General features: G+C 33.5%; 1 protein-coding gene across 2 annotated transcripts in view; it reads left to right on the top strand.

Moving 5' to 3' along the window:
- LOC141450066 (LIM/homeobox protein Lhx9-like) overlaps window positions 1-22,135 on the top strand; it is an 81,540-nt gene that overhangs the window by 35,422 nt on the left and 23,983 nt on the right. For both annotated transcript variants that reach the window (XM_074120103.1, XM_074120102.1), the window contains exon 3: window positions 5,247-5,566. In XM_074120103.1, the coding sequence (XP_073976204.1) occupies window positions 5,247-5,566 (320 nt within the window). The remainder of the gene's footprint in view (window positions 1-5,246; window positions 5,567-22,135) is intronic.

Here is a 22,135-nt window from a genome sequence, read left to right on the forward strand (position 1 = left end):
AATCATTTTTTCGTGCCCATTCCCCAAAAATTTATGAGGCTCTTTTGAGGTTCCCTTCACCTTTGCCCTTTTCTCCCCTAAAAAGTTTATTTCTTTTTTCTTGTTCATTACAGATTAAAAGATTCTTACTAATTGAACTAGTAATTTAAATGGACTCCAAACTCCTAATAATAGACAATTAATCTATCTATTTCAAAATGCTACAGATTGAGAAACAATTAAAATGCACTAATAAATAATAAATGGAATAAAATGAATCTTTAATAGGTGTGTTCACGCTCTTAGAATATCTAATGTACATAATTCAAGATTTCACCTGTAGATGGCGCTTACATTATACAGGTGAATTACATAGCAGAAGTTGGTTGGTAACATTGTTGTAATTTCCCCATTCTCATACCGGACATCCATTTTACCCGCGCTTATACCGGACACCCTCCCGCCCGCCCACCCACCTTTCTTCATTATTATCAATATACATGTGCGCTCGCTGATTATTAAACGTAGTAATTAGTAACAGCTGTTTTTTATTATTATTATTTATAATTAATATATTCAGAAGGCTATGGTATTTTCTTCTTTCGGTTTTTTGGTTTATGTAAGACTCTTAATTTTAACTTCCTTATTGAGTTTAAGGTAGATTTATTATGTTATCTTTTTCATTTTTTTTCAACAGCTACTTAAGCTCATTTTTTGACTTCAGCCAAGTAGATAATCGCCCAGATTTCCGATTTCTACTTATTACCGGGAATATTCATGTCCTGAAAAAAAAAAATGTTTTTTAATTTTTCCAAATTAGAATGCTCATGCATATAACCACCATTGGAACTCAAAATAAAAATCGCAAAAAGTTGAAAGTCTATATTTGTGGCTTAGGCACCACCAGAGCCGAGAGAGAGAGATTGAGAGAGAATGCTCCCCTCCCCCCAAAAAAAGTTTTGGTCAAAATTGGTTAACCGGAAGTAGTATTTTTCTTCTTTAAAGAGGCGCTTTTCCAGTTATTAATAAAGCACGCTACAGAGGAACTTCCAAATACGTATTTCCTGTTTTCGTTCAACATCTTTCGAGAGGTTTAAAGAAAAGCTCTCTGTAATTTCCGTTCTCAGAGTAGTCTAACGTTTTAAGATAAGATTAGTTTAATTACTTTAGAACCAGCGTTTCCCAACCTTTTTTGGCTCACCGTACCACTTGGTGGTAGTACATCATGCTAAATTGTACCACTTCGTAAAAATGATAGTATTTCGTGCAAATTTGTTATTCCCGAGTGTTTATTTTACTATTATTATCTTTATTTGTATAGAGATACCAATGTGCTATTTATACGAGGGTCGTTTGAAAAGTCCGTGCAAAGTCAGAGAGATAGCACTACTGGCGCGTATCGAGGTTATGTTTAGTTAGTAGCATCTCTTGGAAGAACACACACCAAGTTTCAGCCAGATCGGTCTATTTCTTTGTGTTTAGCATTCGTTTGAATCGAGGATGTCGAGTGATTTTCAAAAAATGGACGAAAAAGAATTTCGTGTGTTGATTAAACACTACTTTATGAAATGAACGGGTACATAATATTTTGCATCAACATTTGGACATGACAAAGCTATCCGCAAGATGGGTGCCGCGATTGCTCACGCTTGACCAAAAACGAAATCGTGTGAAGTGTTGGCAAGGACGGTTTGCAGCTGTTCCAGAAGAATCTGCAGGACTTTAAGCGTCGTTTCGTCACTGTGGATGAAACATGGATACATCACTACACTCCTGAGACCAAAGAACAATCTAAACAATGGGTTACCAAGGGGGAATCTGCGCCAAAAAAAGGGCGAAGACCGTTCCTTCGGCCGGAAAGTTTATGGCGACTGTCTTTTGGGATTCGCAAGGAATAATCCTCATCGACTATCTGGAAAAGGGTAAAACTATTACAGGTGCATATTATTCATCGTTATTGGAAAACCGAGCTGCAAGAAAAACGCCCACGATTGGCCCACAAAAAAAGTCCTTTTCCATCACGACAACGCACCAGCTCACACCTCAGCAGTTGTGGTCGCAAAATTAATGGAAATAGGGTTCCAACTCGTTTCACATCCCCCCTATTCTCCAGACTTGGCTCCCTCGGACTACTATTTGTTCCCCAATATGAAGAAATGGCTGGCGGGAAAAAGATTTTATTGAAACGAGGAGGTGATTGCAGAAACGAATGGCTATTTTTCAGACTTGGACAAATCCTACTATTCGGAAGGGATCAACAAAGTAGAGCAGCGTTGGACGAAGTGTATAAGCCTAAAAGGAGACTATGTTGAAAAATAAAAAAGGTTTACCCCAAAAAATTAAGTAGTTTTTATTTTTGCACGGACTTTTCAAACGACCCTCGTATTTCTTCATATATCTTGAGACAGACTTACTTTATTACTGTACATTATTAACAAATTTACTGTATAATATTATTAAATAAAATAATTTTTATGAATTATAGGAAAAAAACGGATCTATAATATTTTTATGATTTAATTTTTTTTTTTGTAAATTTTTCATGTCCGCCATTATTGATTATTTTTCGCGTACCACCAACCAGCAACTCGCGTAACACCAGTGGTACGCGTACCACAGGTTGGGAAACACTGTTTTAGACAGTTTTTGGTCGCGAAAATGCGGTAAACAATTTTAGTCATAATAATATTTTTTGTCATTTTAATTTTTATCTAATAAAACTAATTAAAAGAAAAAGAAATATTAATAATTTTAAGAAACAGGGTGTACATACAGACAAAAAAGAAACAAGTTGTGCTCATGTTTTATGTACAATAGATAATTCCTAACGATAGTACTAATTGGAGTAGCAAACGTAGAGGGAACAGGAATTAAATACATAATGTTGGCAATTTGTAATGATAATTGCTTTTTATTTGAATTATGTAAATGGAAATTAAAATAAAATAAAGAAGTAGTTTCCAGATCCCATTTTTTGTACTAGTCCTCTATGCTCTTGCAGGGCAATGCGTGATGTCCCTTGTAGTAGTTCCAAGGGCTAACGAAGGTAACAAGAGCTGAGAAAGGCGGAAATTGGGGAGTAGATATACAGATGATAAGACACGCGTCGTCTTCCATCCGCTCTTACATAGACCAGGCAGACAGACTTAACCATGTTCCTCCGCTATTGATCCAGTGGGGCACCTTACTTTGCAGAGACCTGGGCCAATGGTGGGTAGACGACCAGTGAAGAGGGGGGTAGAAAAAGAAGGAATGGAAATCACACATACGGCTGTATTCTCACATTTATTTACTCAGGGAAAATCGATAGCAGGTTTTGTTGGCAGGTAATGCCACTGTTATCTTCTCTTGCTGCTCACCAAGTTATGGGCTAGTTCTCGCCGGAAGTATACGTGTTAAGAGCCCACTGGTTATGAATAATATTTTTAGATCTGTTGTGGAAACTCACCTGATTTTTCTCAGAGCGCAATTTTCCTTCAAAAAAAAAAAAAAATTGTCTTAGAACAATATGTTCGAAATAAATCGCTAAGAACTACAAAATTTAATCCAGTAAAATGGCCCTTCCGCTGTAAGATGTATTTTTTTCAGTCGAACTTTAAGTGCAACTATCAGAAATTAGGTGTCATGGAACGGAGGCGTCTATAAATTTCTCATATTAACCATAAAATAAAATCCAAGGCCTAGACACTGGGGAATCGAGCCCACTAAACCAACAATACATCTTAGCATTGCGGGTCTTGTCTCATAACCGCCTAACATACTTTACTATAAATTTCTCATATTAACCATTAAATAAAATCCAAGGCCTAGACCGGGGGAATCGAACCCACTAAACCAACAATACATCTTAGCATTGCGGGTCTAGTCTCTTAACCGCTCGGCTACCGTGGCGCCTCTAGATACCTATTGTAATTTATTTATTTATATTTTGGTATATTTATTTATACTTGCAGTCATACTTCGAGCCAAAAAAAAAACTGCACAGTTACAAATGATTGAAACGTACAATAAGCTTTCCCCCCCTCCTTATTCTTAAAAAAATGTTAATTTTCTTATCTGATACAAACAATTCCAACTCTTTGGACACTAAATTGTTCCATCTTCTACAGCACATGTTTTTACCACTTTTTCTGTTCGCTGAATATGCGCTGGTAAAATGAGGGATTGTTAAAAATTGCTGCGAGGTGTTTGAGATAAGTTTTTTCGAGCACCAACGATAACGCCATTTAAAATCTTGAAATCAAAATGCGAATCATATTTTAATCGTCTATTCTAAAAGGAATCTAATTCCATGAACACTCTTAAGTCCCTCAGTACTTCAACTCAATTTAAAAGAGAAGCTTAACCTCCTCCTTTCCCCGAAATACTACTTTAAGAAGCATTTTCGTGGAAAAAAAAATAAGTCCTAGATGTGTGCATTGAGTAAATAAATTTTTGAGTTGTTTTTGAAAAATTCCTTCAGTAAACTGACACTTGTGGTTGGCTGAAGGTTCCAGTATTTTCCGTTTTTCAGTTATACCGCTGTTTCACAATCACACATAAGGAATAATAAAATCGATAAATCGATATTTTTGGTGGAAATTCAATTATGTAAATGTTCAGTGTTCGCACGGTTTTCCTTAACGTGTAGTTGGAGAAAAATTTAAATTTATTCCGTAAACTTTTTTTATTTACAGTAATTTGTTATTCTCATATACTTATATATTTTTATCGATGTATCACACAAGCCTTAATAGTGTAAACATAACCTTAATAGTGTTTACAGGGAATATATCACACCTGTATTTCTAAGTTAGTTCTAACTAAAGGAAGTTCATAGTTATTGCTTGTTTGATCAAGGCTATACTTGATCCTAAACATATACATCTTTCTCTCCATTACATAGAAATTGATTTTTATCTTTGTAGGTTATTCAGAAGTCAAACATTATCGATTATTATTAATTTTTTTTTTTTTTAGCGTGTCTTTTTTTTTTTAACTCAGTTACCCTTTTCTCTTCAATGAAGGTTCTTTCACCTCACTGACTGGTGATGGAAGTGTTGTCTGTAACGAGAGAACACTGTCCGGAGACTAGCAGTGTTCTGAAAAAAAGAAGGCTGCTGGCGCAATGACGTCATATTTAAGCACTTTCTAAGTTTAAAAATAATAGTAATAATAACTTCTGCTAAAGCCAATGGTTTGCTTTTATTTGATTTATAAGTTTTGCTATAACAATAAACCCATAACAATTAATAATTCTGTTACTATTTTATGTTTAAAATCCGAAGGTTATTCGGCGTAAGAAGATGTAGCCGTTGTGGCACGGGTATCTCCTCAACAGAACTGGTGATGCGAGCCCGTGGCGAGGTCTTCCATTTACACTGTTTCGCCTGTACTACCTGCGGTGTACTGTTGACCAAAGGAGATATGTTCGGCATGCGAGCTGGCTCTGTCTACTGTCGACCACATTACGAACTCCTACCACCGCCGGATATTGTGGACCGTCCGATATCACCCGCTTGGGCAGCCAAAGGAAGACCTAGGAAAAGGAAGTTGTCCTCACCTGAACCGCAGGAACATCCGCTTCGATTGACGCATACATCTCTTGGTAATTGAGAACTACAGCTTATCTGTTTAAATAATTTTGTTTATGTACTATTTTTTAGTTAGGCCTAGCATTTTTTTGAATGAATATTATCGTATGAGAGTATTTTTGTGAAGTACTAAGTGATAAACACTGATTAACAACTACGTATGAAATATGAACAAGATTAGAGTCATGGCGGTGATCCGTAATGGATCAATGAATGAATCAATACTGGAGATTCAATCTTTAAATTGATTCGTACTGCAAGCGTAATGCACTCTAAAGATTCACAGGTGGTAGATAAGTTAATGAACGGCTGAGTGCATCGCTGCTTCTTTTATGCATTCTCTTGTAGAGAGGATAACTCTTCCATTAGCCTAGAGCGTCAGTGATCTTTGAATGGTGACCAGTCACCGTGACTTCTTTAAGCGCCACAGTAGCTGAACGGTTAGAAGCGAGATCCGCAAACTAAAGAACCATTGTTGATATTAGGTTCGATTCCCTATTCTAGGCATTGGATTTTATTTAACGTTTAATACGAAAAATTTAAAGAAAAGTACGTTGGCTTGTAGCCTCCGTTCACAACACCTAATTGGACTTAAAGCCAGTCTGAAGAAATCGGCAATTATTTTACTTTTACTTTACAGACTTTACTGTTCTTCGTTTTATCAAGATGCGTAAAGTAGTTGAAATTACAGCAGGGATAATCATTAATTTCTGCAAAGAACTTCATTATTACTTTGCCAAAACTTGAATTCTATCAAAGAATAGCGGTGAAATTTTTTCTAGAGATATGGAATTTAAATTTTAACACACGATGTACACAATTTAAAATTGGCAAAATAAAAATAAGTTATTATTTTAGAAAATCGACCAGGAATGTTCACTTTATTGTCTTTGAAGAGAGGGGGGTTCATGTCTGAACAAGTATCAAGATCATATATCAAGGTGGGTTAAAAAAAAATTAACAAGATTTAAAGCACTGTTGGTCAAACTGTTGTAAAACAGGTGTCTGTAAAAGCATGCTGGTGTCATTTAATGTCTGCCCTTATAAAGAGTTATCTTTTATAAAATTATGTGCTAAAATAAAAAGTCTATCGATATATGACTCAAATTTATGATTAAATGATTCAAATGTATGATTCAACTGATTCAAATGTATGATTAAATGATGTATGATTCAACTGAGTCAAATGATTCAAAAGTATGATTCAAACTTGAAAACTAAAGTTTGTGGATGATTCGATAGCCTCATCAACTTAAACTTATATTTTATTTCAAATTCTTGTGTGCTAATGAGCATTGTATCTTTTATCAATTTTTTTTCGATTGTTAAAACATCGATTTTTCGCTAATTATATCAGAAATTCTTTTAACGATTTCTTGATAATAAGCTGGTTAACAGACAAACGACAAACTAGTGGCTGGCTGTACATGTCGCAGCTTGTAGTAAAATGGTATAAATTATTGATTTTTTTGTTTTTAAAAAAGCAGGTGTGTTAACAGTCAGTCATTCAGTCTGAAGACTGAACACACCTGTCTGACTGAATTGTGCACAATCTCTTCTCTTTTTTTTATTGATTATCGGCTTTCTTGGTTTTCTTATTTTTTTTTTTTATCTTTTCGTTTAAAGTCCTTTGAGTTCGAAAAAATGGTTTTGAAGCCAATTATCTGTTAGTGAGTAAGTTTCTATGAAAATAATATATTTAGAAAACAAAAAATAAATAGTTTGAACTGAATTTTCCGTTCGCATTCCAATATGAGAGGTGGAAGACAGCAGTTTGCTATAACCATTTCCTGTAACACTCCCAAAGAAGTTGTGAGGATGGCTTACCTGGAACTGGGTGATCTGGGGTAACCCAGGCTTTCCAAAAAAAAATTTAGAAAAAAGGGAGGATACCAATAGCCTGGAATAATCTCCAGCTGGTATATCCCAAGCATCCAATTTCTGGCATTCAAAAGATACTTACTTAGATGAATATACACCTCTCCAGCACTGGTTACCCACCCAGGTTTTCTTTGGAAATCTGGGAGATCGTTCCTAGAAGAAGTTATCTAGAGCGGGACATCTCGGAGATGTATAGACAATATTTTGTCCCCACTAATTTGAGTGTTCAGCCTCCCAGTAAAATTTATTTTAACTTTGTTTATTCGAACATTAGTTCTTTAATGAAGGTTTTTTTTTAACTTTTGAGGGAAGTTGCCATGTCCTCATTCAATATTTTCAGTTTCTTTTTAAGCGCGACAACATCTGAGGTCTTTGGCGCCCGGAGCTTTTCTCAGAGTCACTGCTGACCTCTGGTGACAGTTTTCTAACGTTACAGACAACCCTATCCATCACCGGACAGTGAGCTGTAGAAAGCTCCTAGGAAGAAAGAAAAAAAAATCCAAGTGCCACCAAGCTGGATTCGAACCTGTGATCTCCGTGTTGGAAACCAGTATTCGCTACCCACTGAGCTATTCCTACCCCGGCCATTTATGGCATAAAAAATGAATTGTATTTGTGATAGAATAATAAATTGCGATTGTACGAATATTCACACCTGAATTTTTTTGTTTTATGGCAGGTGTTTATAAAACTCCCTGTTTGAGAACGTTTTTTTTTTTTTTACACCTGTCCTGATGAAGTATGCACAATCTATCTTCTGATTTTAATTTCTTTTTCCTGGTTTAATTTTACCAGGTGCCATGAATTTGCCTAACAAAAACAAAGTAAGGCATATAAATAAAGCTACTAGTTTTACATGCACAACTTTTAACAACCCCTTCCATTTAGGTTTTTTGCATTCGGCTAGAATTATATCCACAGCCTCAGGTGGTCCAACTACGGAGATAAGCTAATGCGTAACGATTTAGCCGGTAAAATCCTTGATAGTAAACAATAAGGGGAGAAAACGTCCCCCGCCCCCAAGCTTGCCATGACTTTGTTACCACTGGAGTCAGAATGCTTCTTTTCCAGCATCGCCCTTACTTACATTCAGATTCTGTTACAAAGTACCTACCCCTTTTTTTTGGGGGGGGGGGCTTTGTTGCTCTTTCACTCCACCCAAGAGTAAAACGTTGTTGAGGGGGTTTAGTATGAGACATAATCCTCCGTATACACTCATCGTTACGTCTATATTCTATAACCTTATTCTTTTTTTTTTTTTTTGCTTGTTTGTCTATTTGTTATACCCACTTCACATACTCACTGCAAACATATGATGAAAAGCCGTGTAGACCATTCTAAAAACACCCTGAGGGGTGAATATCATTTTCGGTATGGGGTTGACTTCCCCAGCTTCCCTTTGACCAACCCTACTGCTTCACTCCACTCTATCTCCCTTATCCTCTAGTTTCGTATATTTCTGCCTCTTTTTTTGTTTTTTTTTTTTTGTTTCACCATAACTTTTAATCCACCTGATTCTTGGGTTTATAATTGGGTTCAGGTTACTATCCTGCCCTACCTAAACCTTGCTGTCCATCCTATTATCGAGGGATGACCAATTTTTTGTTCCCCTGCTTTCCCTGCACAGATCCCTCTATCCAAGAAATAATGAAGTATAAGTTAATAAGTGGTGAATTCTTCCATCTCAATTCTTCCCTTTTTTTTATAACACTTAAATTCTTTGTTAACTCTGTCAAGATTTAATTTCTATTCTCTTTTATTCAGCTTTGAAATATTACCTTTTCTCTTCCCCAGATTAATATAGTAATAAATATTCTTTATCCTCAAATAATACCTGAATATATTACCATAAATGAAATATGTACACTTCATAATGAACTGATATTCATTTATTTCACTTTATTAAAACATAAATAAATGATTACACCAGGGAAAAAATAAATCTTTGCAAATCAATTAAACAATAAATAAACAATATTTTCTTTAATGTTTTACATTCAAATCAGAGATATTGATATTTTCATTGAAATACCCTTAGATTTATCTAATACAAAAAAATAAACTTCCAAAAAAAGAACTTCACCACAAAAATATCTAGCTCACAAAATCGCCAGCTATTATGAAGCCATCAGGGGAATCATCATTTTTGATCTTTGATTCCACTCTGTAATTCACTTTGGTTTAAAAATGATTTTTAGAAGGATTCACATCTTAGTAGGATTCGGTCTCCTGTGATTCTCTGAGTTTGGGTTCGTTCTTGACTCCTTGCAATCAATGAAAAGTAACCTAAAATATAAATATATATATTTATCTCAGACATAATATACATACAAAAACAATGCGCAAGTTTAAGCTCCTAACTTAGTTAATTACCTAAAAAAAAAAGAAATCACTTAAACCAAGTATACAACTACATAGTGAAAAACTAATTCAAAAAGGCATTGGTACCAGCCACCACTGTACTTAACCTGTTTATAACCACAACAAAGTACAACGTGGGTTACATATTCCACACGCAGTGTGCTGTGTAAGATGTATCTTCTCATATTCTGATGACATTATCACTGGGTGAGGGCACAAAAAAAACTATTTAAGATGAAAAAAAAAAATCATCACGTAAGTAACATACAATTGTTTATATGTTTAAAAATGGTAAATACAAAATGGAATTCATAGGTTTTCATAAGGCAGAATGATCTTTCATTTCTAATCTGAATTAACTAAAATATTAGAGAGTATTCTTTATCTTCTTTGGTGAGTGCTTCATTAATCTAAAAGGAAGAAATGAGTGATGATTTTCTTTAATGAAACTAGTTTCTTATTTCGTGTTTGTGAGTTTTATTTTGAATCAGTTAGATTGTAATCCAATTTCAATTCAGGAAAGTTAATTCTTATTAACAATGTCCGTTCAATGTCATAAAATGTACTGTAGCTGAGGAAGTATTTGAATTAAGTAATAATTATGTATTTCTTTTTTTGCCAAGTTTATCACTTAAGGAACCTCTAGGTTATCTTAGGGGCTTTACTTATTAACAATTCATTATTATTTTCGTTTCATATTATTAACATTAAAGGATGGTTTATCTTCTGTATCTGACAGTTTAGATAATGTTTAACATTCTTATCATAAATGTAGGTGTCTCTTTTATTCTTGATTTTTACATTGGTTTAAAGTTGGTGTGTATCAGGTACTGTTTTTACATTTTAACATATAAGGTTAGTTAGACTCTGTACTAACAATTTAGATACTTGTACATTCTTGACGTAAAAGGTTGGTGTATCTTATGTTCTGTCAGTTTTAGGTATTGTTTTACTAAGTTAACATAATAGGTTGGTGTGGTGACTTCAGTCCTAACAGTATAGCTTCTACTGATCAGTATCTAAACTGTAGGAATCTTAGAATCAGAAGATTCACCAAACCTTAATTGTTAACAATTTAAAACCAATTATAAGCTAATAAGTATAAGCCTTTAGGATGAACATTGGTCAAAAGCTTGGTGAAAAAATTATGACTGAAATTATCCAAATCTTTTCTTCCTTTTAACTAATATACTTTTTGTAGAAGGGGAAAAGATCCCTATTATCCTGGTAACTATTATTTCTGCCTTATAAAACACAAAATTCACTTAGTATTTAATGTTCTTAAAATAAATGCATGTTGACAATTTTACGTTTGCACTGTGGTAATTTAAGTTGTTATTAAAGTATTATCTAGATTTACACCGACATCAAGCAACTGTATATCGATGTTTTTAATTATTAATGTTCAAGCAGAGTACAATCTACAGTAAATGAAGATGATTTCAATATTATCTGTGAATTCCATGTCAGAGTAGTACTAAAGGTTTCACTTAGCTATTGTAAGTTAATGTTTTTAATATTACTTGTAAGGTTTAAGTTAGTGTGGTATCAAATTGTACTTCGAGGTATTTTAGGTTTTAGTTAGCCATTGTAGGTCAGTGTTGTAAATTATTAATGTTCAAGCAGATTGTGATCTGTAGTAAGTAAAGATGTTTTTTAATTTTATTTGTGAAATCTATGGGTCCATGTTAGTGAAATATCGAATTGTACTTCGAGGTATTTTAGGTTTTAGTTTGCCATTGTACGTCAGTGTTGTAAATTATTAATGTTTAGTAAGTAAAGATGTTTTTTAATTTTATTTGTGAGGTTTATGTTAGTGTGGTATCGAGTTGTACTCCAAGGTATTTTAGGTTTTAGTTAGCCATTGTTTGTCAATGTTAATCTTTAATGGTCTAGCTGTCTGTGATCTGCTTTAAAGTGAGGATTCTTTTAATTTTTACTTGTGAAGTCCATGTTTTAGTGTGGTATCGAGTTTTACTTCAAGGTATTTTAGGTTTCAGTTAGCCCTTATTTGTCAATGTTAATCTTTAATTGTCTAGCTGTCTGTGATCTGCTTTAAAGTGAGGATTCTTTTAATTTTTACTCGTGAAGTCCATGTTTTAGTGTGGTATCGAGTTTTACTCCAAGGTATTTTAGGTTTTAGTTAGCCATTGTTTGTCAATGTTAATCTTTAATGGTCTAGATGTCTGTGATCTGCTTTAAAGTGAGGATTCTTTTAATTTTTACTCGTGAAGTCCATGTTTTAGTGTGGTATCGAGTTTTACTTCAAGGTATTTTAGGTTTTAGTTAGCCATTGTTTGTCAATGTTAATCTTTAATGGTCTAGCTGTCTGTGATCTGCTTTAAAGTGAGGATTCTTTTAATTTTTACTCGTGAAGTCCATGTTTTAGTGTGGTATCGAGTTTTACTTCAAGGTATTTTAGGTTTTAGTTAGCCCTTATTTGTCAATGTTAATCTTTAATTGTCTAGCTGTCTGTGATCTGCTTTAAAGTGAGGATTCTTTTAATTTTTACTCGTGAAGTCCATGTTTTAGTGTGGTATCGAGTTTTACTCCAAGGTATTTTAGGTTTTAGTTAGCCATTGTTTGTCAATGTTAATCTTTAATGGTCTAGCTGTCTGTGATCTGCTTTAAAGTGAGGATTCTTTTAATTTTTACTCGTGAAGTCCATGTTTTAGTGTGGTATCGAGTTTTACTTCAAGGTATTTTAGGTTTTAGTTAGCCATTATTTGTCAATGTTAATCTTTAATTGTCTAGCTGTCTGTGATCTGCTTTAAAGTGAGGATTCTTTTAATTTTTACTTGTGAAGTCCATGTTTTAGTGTGGTATCGAGTTTTACTTCAAGGTATTTTAGGTTTTAGTTAGCCATTGTTTGTCAATGTTAATCTTTAATGGTCTAGCTGTCTGTGATCTGCTTTAAAGTGAGGATTCTTTTAATTTTTACTCGTGAAGTCCATGTTTTAGTGTGGTATCGAGTTTTACTTCAAGGTATTTTAGGTTTTAGTTAGCCATTGTTTGTCAATGTTAATCTTTAATTGTCTAGCTGTCTGTGATCTGCTTTAAAGTGAGGATTCTTTTAATTTTTACTCGTGAAGTCCATGTTTTAGTGTGGTATCGAGTTTTACTTCAAGGTATTTTAGGTTTTAGTTAGCCATTGTTTGTCAATGTTAATCTTTAATGGTCTAGCTGTCTGTGATCTGCTTTAAAGTGAGGATTCTTTTAATTTTTAATTGTGAAGTCCATGTTTTAGTGTGGTATCGAGTTTTACTTCAAGGTATTTTAGGTTTTAGTTAGCCATTATTTGTCAATGTTAATCTTTAATTGTCTAGCTGTCTGTGATCTGCTTTAAAGTGAGGATTCTTTTAATTTTTACTTGTGAAGTCCATGTTTTAGTGTGGTATCGAGTTTTACTTCAAGGTATTTTAGGTTTCAGTTAGCCCTTATTTGTCAATGTTAATCTTTAATTGTCTAGCTGTCTGTGATCTGCTTTAAAGTGAGGATTCTTTTAATTTTTACTCGTGAAGTCCATGTTTTAGTGTGGTATCGAGTTTTACTCCAAGGTATTTTAGGTTTTAGTTAGCCATTGTTTGTCAATGTTAATCTTTAATGGTCTAGATGTCTGTGATCTGCTTTAAAGTGAGGATTCTTTTAATTTTTACTCGTGAAGTCCATGTTTTAGTGTGGTATCGAGTTTTACTTCAAGGTATTTTAGGTTTTAGTTAGCCATTGTTTGTCAATGTTAATCTTTAATGGTCTAGCTGTCTGTGATCTGCTTTAAAGTGAGGATTCTTTTAATTTTTACTCGTGAAGTCCATGTTTTAGTGTGGTATCGAGTTTTACTTCAAGGTATTTTAGGTTTTAGTTAGCCATTGTTTGTCAATGTTAATCTTTAATGGTCTAGCTGTCTGTGATCTGCTTTAAAGTGAGGATTCTTTTAATTTTTACTTGTGAAGTCCATGTTTTAGTGTGGTATCGAGTTGTACTCCAAGGTATTTTAGGTTTTAGTTAGCCATTGTTTGTCAGTGTTAATCTTTAATGGTCTAGCTGTCTGTGATCTGCTTTAAAGTGAGGATTCTTTTAATTTTTAATTGTGAAGTCCATGTTTTAGTGTGGTATCGAGTTTTACTTCAAGGTATTTTAGGTTTCAGTTAGCCATTATTTGTCAATGTTAATCTTTAATGGTCTAGCTGTCTGTGATCTGCTTTAAAGTGAGGATTCTTTTAATTTTTACTTGTGAAGTCCATGTTTTAGTGTGGTATCGAGTTTTACTTCAAGGTATTTTAGGTTTTAGTTAGCCATTATTTGTCAATGGTAATCTTTAATGGTCTAGCTGTCTGTGATCTGCTTTAAAGTGAGGATTCTTTTAATTTTTAATTGTGAAGTCCATGTTTTAGTGTGGTATCGAGTTTTACTTCAAGGTATTTTAGGTTTCAGTTAGCCATTATTTGTCAATGTTAATCTTTAATGGTCTAGCTGTCTGTGATCTGCTTTAAAGTGAGGATTCTTTTAATTTTTACTCGTGAAGTCCATGTTTTAGTGTGGTATCGAGTTTTACTTCAAGGTATTTTAGGTTTTAGTTAGCCATTATTTGTCAATGGTAATCTTTAATGGTCTAGCTGTCTGTGATCTGCTTTAAAGTGAGGATTCTTTTAATTTTTAATTGTGAAGTCCATGTTTTAGTGTGGTATCGAGTTTTACTTCAAGGTATTTTAGGTTTCAGTTAGCCATTATTTGTCAATGTTAATCTTTAATGGTCTAGCTGTCTGTGATCTGCTTTAAAGTGAGGATTCTTTTAATTTTTACTTGTGAAGTCCATGTTTTAGTGTGGTATCGAGTTTTACTTCAAGGTATTTTAGGTTTTAGTTAGCCATTATTTGTCAGTGTTAATCTTTAATGGTCTAGCTGTCTGTGATCTGCTTTAAAGTGAGGATTCTTTTAATTTTTACTTGTGAAGTCCATGTTTTAGTGTGGTATCGAGTTTTACTTCAAGGTATTTTAGGTTTCAGTTAGCCATTATTTGTCAATGTTAATCTTTAATGGTCTAGCTGTCTGTGATCTGCTTTAAAGTGAGGATTCTTTTAATTTTTACTCGTGAAGTCCATGTTTTAGTGTGGTATCGAGTTTTACTTCAAGGTATTTTAGGTTTTAGTTAGCCATTATTTGTCAATGGTAATCTTTAATGGTCTAGCTGTCTGTGATCTGCTTTAAAGTGAGGATTCTTTTAATTTTTAATTGTGAAGTCCATGTTTTAGTGTGGTATCGAGTTTTACTTCAAGGTATTTTAGGTTTCAGTTAGCCATTATTTGTCAATGTTAATCTTTAATGGTCTAGCTGTCTGTGATCTGCTTTAAAGTGAGGATTCTTTTAATTTTTACTTGTGAAGTCCATGTTTTAGTGTGGTATCGAGTTTTACTTCAAGGTATTTTAGGTTTTAGTTAGCCATTATTTGTCAGTGTTAATCTTTAATGGTCTAGCTGTCTGTGATCTGCTTTAAAGTGAGGATTCTTTTAATTTTTACTTGTGAAGTCCATGTTTTAGTGTGGTATCGAGTTGTACTCCAAGGTATTTTAGGTTTTAGTTAGCCATTGTTTGTCAGTGTTAATCTTTAATGGTCTAGCTGTCTGTGATCTGCTTTAAAGTGAGGATTCTTTTAATTTTTAATTGTGAAGTCCATGTTTTAGTGTGGTATCGAGTTTTACTTCAAGGTATTTTAGGTTTCAGTTAGCCATTATTTGTCAATGTTAATCTTTAATGGTCTAGCTGTCTGTGATCTGCTTTAAAGTGAGGATTCTTTTAATTTTTACTCGTGAAGTCCATGTTTTAGTGTGGTATCGAGTTTTACTTCAAGGTATTTTAGGTTTTAGTTAGCCATTATTTGTCAATGGTAATCTTTAATTGTCTAGCTGTCTGTGATCTGCTTTAAAGTGAGGATTCTTTTAATTTTTAATTGTGAAGTCCATGTTTTAGTGTGGTATCGAGTTTTACTTCAAGGTATTTTAGGTTTCAGTTAGCCCTTATTTGTCAATGTTAATCTTTAATTGTCTAGCTGTCTGTGATCTGCTTTAAAGTGAGGATTCTTTTAATTTTTACTCGTGAAGTCCATGTTCTAGTGTGGTATCGAGTTTTACTTCAAGGTATTTTAGGTTTCAGTTAGCCCTTATTTGTCAATGTTAATCTTTAATTGTCTAGCTGTCTGTGATCTGCTTTAAAGTGAGGATTCTTTTAATTTTTAATTGTGAAGTCCATGTTTTAGTGTGGTATCGAGTTGTACTCCAAGGTATTTTAGGTTTTAGTTAGCCATTGTTTGTCAGTGTTAATCTTTAATGGTCTAGCTGTCTGTGATCTGCTTTAAAGTGAGGATTCTTTTAATTTTTACTCGTGAAGTCCATGTTTTAGTGTGGTATCGAGTTTTACTCCAAGGTATTTTAGGTTTTAGTTAGCCATTGTTTGTCAATGTTAATCTTTAATGGTCTAGATGTCTGTGATCTGCTTTAAAGTGAGGATTCTTTTAATTTTTACTCGTGAAGTCCATGTTTTAGTGTGGTATCGAGTTTTACTTCAAGGTATTTTAGGTTTTAGTTAGCCATTGTTTGTCAATGTTAATCTTTAATGGTCTAGCTGTCTGTGATCTGCTTTAAAGTGAGGATTCTTTTAATTTTTACTCGTGAAGTCCATGTTTTAGTGTGGTATCGAGTTTTACTTCAAGGTATTTTAGGTTTTAGTTAGCCATTGTTTGTCAATGTTAATCTTTAATGGTCTAGCTGTCTGTGATCTGCTTTAAAGTGAGGATTCTTTTAATTTTTACTTGTGAAGTCCATGTTTTAGTGTGGTATCGAGTTGTACTCCAAGGTATTTTAGGTTTTAGTTAGCCATTGTTTGTCAGTGTTAATCTTTAATGGTCTAGCTGTCTGTGATCTGCTTTAAAGTGAGGATTCTTTTAATTTTTAATTGTGAAGTCCATGTTTTAGTGTGGTATCGAGTTTTACTTCAAGGTATTTTAGGTTTCAGTTAGCCATTATTTGTCAATGTTAATCTTTAATGGTCTAGCTGTCTGTGATCTGCTTTAAAGTGAGGATTCTTTTAATTTTTACTTGTGAAGTCCATGTTTTAGTGTGGTATCGAGTTTTACTTCAAGGTATTTTAGGTTTTAGTTAGCCATTATTTGTCAATGGTAATCTTTAATGGTCTAGCTGTCTGTGATCTGCTTTAAAGTGAGGATTCTTTTAATTTTTAATTGTGAAGTCCATGTTTTAGTGTGGTATCGAGTTTTACTTCAAGGTATTTTAGGTTTCAGTTAGCCATTATTTGTCAATGTTAATCTTTAATGGTCTAGCTGTCTGTGATCTGCTTTAAAGTGAGGATTCTTTTAATTTTTACTCGTGAAGTCCATGTTTTAGTGTGGTATCGAGTTTTACTTCAAGGTATTTTAGGTTTTAGTTAGCCATTATTTGTCAATGGTAATCTTTAATGGTCTAGCTGTCTGTGATCTGCTTTAAAGTGAGGATTCTTTTAATTTTTAATTGTGAAGTCCATGTTTTAGTGTGGTATCGAGTTTTACTTCAAGGTATTTTAGGTTTCAGTTAGCCATTATTTGTCAATGTTAATCTTTAATGGTCTAGCTGTCTGTGATCTGCTTTAAAGTGAGGATTCTTTTAATTTTTACTTGTGAAGTCCATGTTTTAGTGTGGTATCGAGTTTTACTTCAAGGTATTTTAGGTTTCAGTTAGCCCTTATTTGTCAATGTTAATCTTTAATTGTCTAGCTGTCTGTGATCTGCTTTAAAGTGAGGATTCTTTTAATTTTTAATTGTGAAGTCCATGTTTTAGTGTGGTATCGAGTTGTACTCCAAGGTATTTTAGGTTTTAGTTAGCCATTGTTTGTCAGTGTTAATCTTTAATGGTCTAGCTGTCTGTGATCTGCTTTAAAGTGAGGATTCTTTTAATTTTTACTCGTGAAGTCCATGTTTTAGTGTGGTATCGAGTTTTACTCCAAGGTATTTTAGGTTTTAGTTAGCCATTGTTTGTCAATGTTAATCTTTAATGGTCTAGATGTCTGTGATCTGCTTTAAAGTGAGGATTCTTTTAATTTTTACTCGTGAAGTCCATGTTTTAGTGTGGTATCGAGTTTTACTTCAAGGTATTTTAGGTTTTAGTTAGCCATTGTTTGTCAATGTTAATCTTTAATGGTCTAGCTGTCTGTGATCTGCTTTAAAGTGAGGATTCTTTTAATTTTTACTCGTGAAGTCCATGTTTTAGTGTGGTATCGAGTTTTACTTCAAGGTATTTTAGGTTTTAGTTAGCCATTGTTTGTCAATGTTAATCTTTAATGGTCTAGCTGTCTGTGATCTGCTTTAAAGTGAGGATTCTTTTAATTTTTACTTGTGAAGTCCATGTTTTAGTGTGGTATCGAGTTGTACTCCAAGGTATTTTAGGTTTTAGTTAGCCATTGTTTGTCAGTGTTAATCTTTAATGGTCTAGCTGTCTGTGATCTGCTTTAAAGTGAGGATTCTTTTAATTTTTAATTGTGAAGTCCATGTTTTAGTGTGGTATCGAGTTTTACTTCAAGGTATTTTAGGTTTCAGTTAGCCATTATTTGTCAATGTTAATCTTTAATGGTCTAGCTGTCTGTGATCTGCTTTAAAGTGAGGATTCTTTTAATTTTTACTTGTGAAGTCCATGTTTTAGTGTGGTATCGAGTTTTACTTCAAGGTATTTTAGGTTTTAGTTAGCCATTATTTGTCAATGGTAATCTTTAATGGTCTAGCTGTCTGTGATCTGCTTTAAAGTGAGGATTCTTTTAATTTTTAATTGTGAAGTCCATGTTTTAGTGTGGTATCGAGTTTTACTTCAAGGTATTTTAGGTTTCAGTTAGCCATTATTTGTCAATGTTAATCTTTAATGGTCTAGCTGTCTGTGATCTGCTTTAAAGTGAGGATTCTTTTAATTTTTACTCGTGAAGTCCATGTTTTAGTGTGGTATCGAGTTTTACTTCAAGGTATTTTAGGTTTTAGTTAGCCATTATTTGTCAATGGTAATCTTTAATGGTCTAGCTGTCTGTGATCTGCTTTAAAGTGAGGATTCTTTTAATTTTTAATTGTGAAGTCCATGTTTTAGTGTGGTATCGAGTTTTACTTCAAGGTATTTTAGGTTTCAGTTAGCCATTATTTGTCAATGTTAATCTTTAATGGTCTAGCTGTCTGTGATCTGCTTTAAAGTGAGGATTCTTTTAATTTTTACTTGTGAAGTCCATGTTTTAGTGTGGTATCGAGTTTTACTTCAAGGTATTTTAGGTTTTAGTTAGCCATTATTTGTCAGTGTTAATCTTTAATGGTCTAGCTGTCTGTGATCTGCTTTAAAGTGAGGATTCTTTTAATTTTTACTTGTGAAGTCCATGTTTTAGTGTGGTATCGAGTTGTACTCCAAGGTATTTTAGGTTTTAGTTAGCCATTGTTTGTCAGTGTTAATCTTTAATGGTCTAGCTGTCTGTGATCTGCTTTAAAGTGAGGATTCTTTTAATTTTTAATTGTGAAGTCCATGTTTTAGTGTGGTATCGAGTTTTACTTCAAGGTATTTTAGGTTTCAGTTAGCCATTATTTGTCAATGTTAATCTTTAATGGTCTAGCTGTCTGTGATCTGCTTTAAAGTGAGGATTCTTTTAATTTTTACTCGTGAAGTCCATGTTTTAGTGTGGTATCGAGTTTTACTTCAAGGTATTTTAGGTTTTAGTTAGCCATTATTTGTCAATGGTAATCTTTAATTGTCTAGCTGTCTGTGATCTGCTTTAAAGTGAGGATTCTTTTAATTTTTAATTGTGAAGTCCATGTTTTAGTGTGGTATCGAGTTTTACTTCAAGGTATTTTAGGTTTCAGTTAGCCCTTATTTGTCAATGTTAATCTTTAATTGTCTAGCTGTCTGTGATCTGCTTTAAAGTGAGGATTCTTTTAATTTTTACTCGTGAAGTCCATGTTCTAGTGTGGTATCGAGTTTTACTTCAAGGTATTTTAGGTTTCAGTTAGCCCTTATTTGTCAATGTTAATCTTTAATTGTCTAGCTGTCTGTGATCTGCTTTAAAGTGAGGATTCTTTTAATTTTTACTCGTGAAGTCCATGTTCTAGTGTGGTATCGAGTTTTACTTCAAGGTATTTTAGGTTTCAGTTAGCCCTTATTTGTCAATGTTAATCTTTAATTGTCTAGCTGTCTGTGATCTGCTTTAAAGTGAGGATTCTTTTAATTTTTACTCGTGAAGTCCATGTTTTAGTGTGGTATCGAGTTTTACTTCAAGGTATTTTAGGTTTCAGTTAGCCCTTATTTGTCAATGTTAATCTTTAATTGTCTAGCTGTCTGTGATCTGCTTTAAAGTGAGGATTCTTTTAATTTTTACTCGTGAAGTCCATGTTCTAGTGTGGTATCGAGTTTTACTTCAAGGTATTTTAGGTTTTAGTTAGCCATTATTTGTCAATGTTAATCTTTAATGGTCTAGCTGTCTGTGATCTGCTTTAAAGTGAGGATTCTTTTAATTTTTACTCGTGAAGTCCATGTTTTAGTGTGGTATCGAGTTTTACTTCAAGGTATTTTAGGTTTCAGTTAGCCATTATTTGTCAATGTTAATCTTTAATGGTCTAGCTGTCTGTGATCTGCTTTAAAGTGAGGATTCTTTTAATTTTTACTCGTGAAGTCCATGTTTTAGTGTGGTATCGAGTTTTACTTCAAGGTATTTTAGGTTTCAGTTAGCCATTATTTGTCAATGTTAATCTTTAATGGTCTAGCTGTCTGTGATCTGCTTTAAAGTGAGGATTCTTTTAATTTTTACTCGTGAAGTCCATGTTTTAGTGTGGTATCGAGTTTTACTTCAAGGTATTTTAGGTTTTAGTTAGCCATTATTTGTCAATGGTAATCTTTAATTGTCTAGCTGTCTGTGATCTGCTTTAAAGTGAGGATTCTTTTAATTTTTAATTGTGAAGTCCATGTTTTAGTGTGGTATCGAGTTTTACTTCAAGGTATTTTAGGTTTCAGTTAGCCCTTATTTGTCAATGTTAATCTTTAATTGTCTAGCTGTCTGTGATCTGCTTTAAAGTGAGGATTCTTTTAATTTTTACTCGTGAAGTCCATGTTCTAGTGTGGTATCGAGTTTTACTTCAAGGTATTTTAGGTTTCAGTTAGCCCTTATTTGTCAATGTTAATCTTTAATTGTCTAGCTGTCTGTGATCTGCTTTAAAGTGAGGATTCTTTTAATTTTTACTCGTGAAGTCCATGTTCTAGTGTGGTATCGAGTTTTACTTCAAGGTATTTTAGGTTTCAGTTAGCCCTTATTTGTCAATGTTAATCTTTAATTGTCTAGCTGTCTGTGATCTGCTTTAAAGTGAGGATTCTTTTAATTTTTACTCGTGAAGTCCATGTTTTAGTGTGGTATCGAGTTTTACTTCAAGGTATTTTAGGTTTCAGTTAGCCCTTATTTGTCAATGTTAATCTTTAATTGTCTAGCTGTCTGTGATCTGCTTTAAAGTGAGGATTCTTTTAATTTTTACTCGTGAAGTCCATGTTTTAGTGTGGTATCGAGTTTTACTTCAAGGTATTTTAGGTTTCAGTTAGCCCTTATTTGTCAATGTTAATCTTTAATTGTCTAGCTGTCTGTGATCTGCTTTAAAGTGAGGATTCTTTTAATTTTTACTCGTGAAGTCCATGTTTTAGTGTGGTATCGAGTTTTACTTCAAGGTATTTTAGGTTTCAGTTAGCCCTTATTTGTCAATGTTAATCTTTAATGGTCTAGCTGTCTGTGATCTGCTTTAAAGTGAGGATTCTTTTAATTTTTACTCGTGAAGTCCATGTTCTAGTGTGGTATCGAGTTTTACTTCAAGGTATTTTAGGTTTTAGTTAGCCATTATTTGTCAATGTTAATCTTTAATGGTCTAGCTGTCTGTGATCTGCTTTAAAGTGAGGATTCTTTTAATTTTTACTCGTGAAGTCCATGTTTTAGTGTGGTATCGAGTTTTACTTCAAGGTATTTTAGGTTTCAGTTAGCCCTTATTTGTCAATGTTAATCTTTAATGGTCTAGCTGTCTGTGATCTGCTTTAAAGTGAGGATTCTTTTAATTTTTACTCGTGAAGTCCATGTTCTAGTGTGGTATCGAGTTTTACTTCAAGGTATTTTAGGTTTCAGTTAGCCCTTATTTGTCAATGTTAATCTTTAATGGTCTAGCTGTCTGTGATCTGCTTTAAAGTGAGGATTCTTTTAATTTTTACTCGTGAAGTCCATGTTCTAGTGTGGTATCGAGTTTTACTTCAAGGTATTTTAGGTTTTAGTTAGCCATTATTTGTCAATGTTAATCTTTAATGGTCTAGCTGTCT

The sequence above is a fragment of the Rhodnius prolixus genome, unplaced genomic scaffold (genome assembly GCF_049639745.1).
Source record: "Rhodnius prolixus isolate KJV_2025 unplaced genomic scaffold, Rpr scaffold_2, whole genome shotgun sequence".
Lineage (NCBI taxonomy): Eukaryota > Metazoa > Arthropoda > Insecta > Hemiptera > Reduviidae > Rhodnius > Rhodnius prolixus.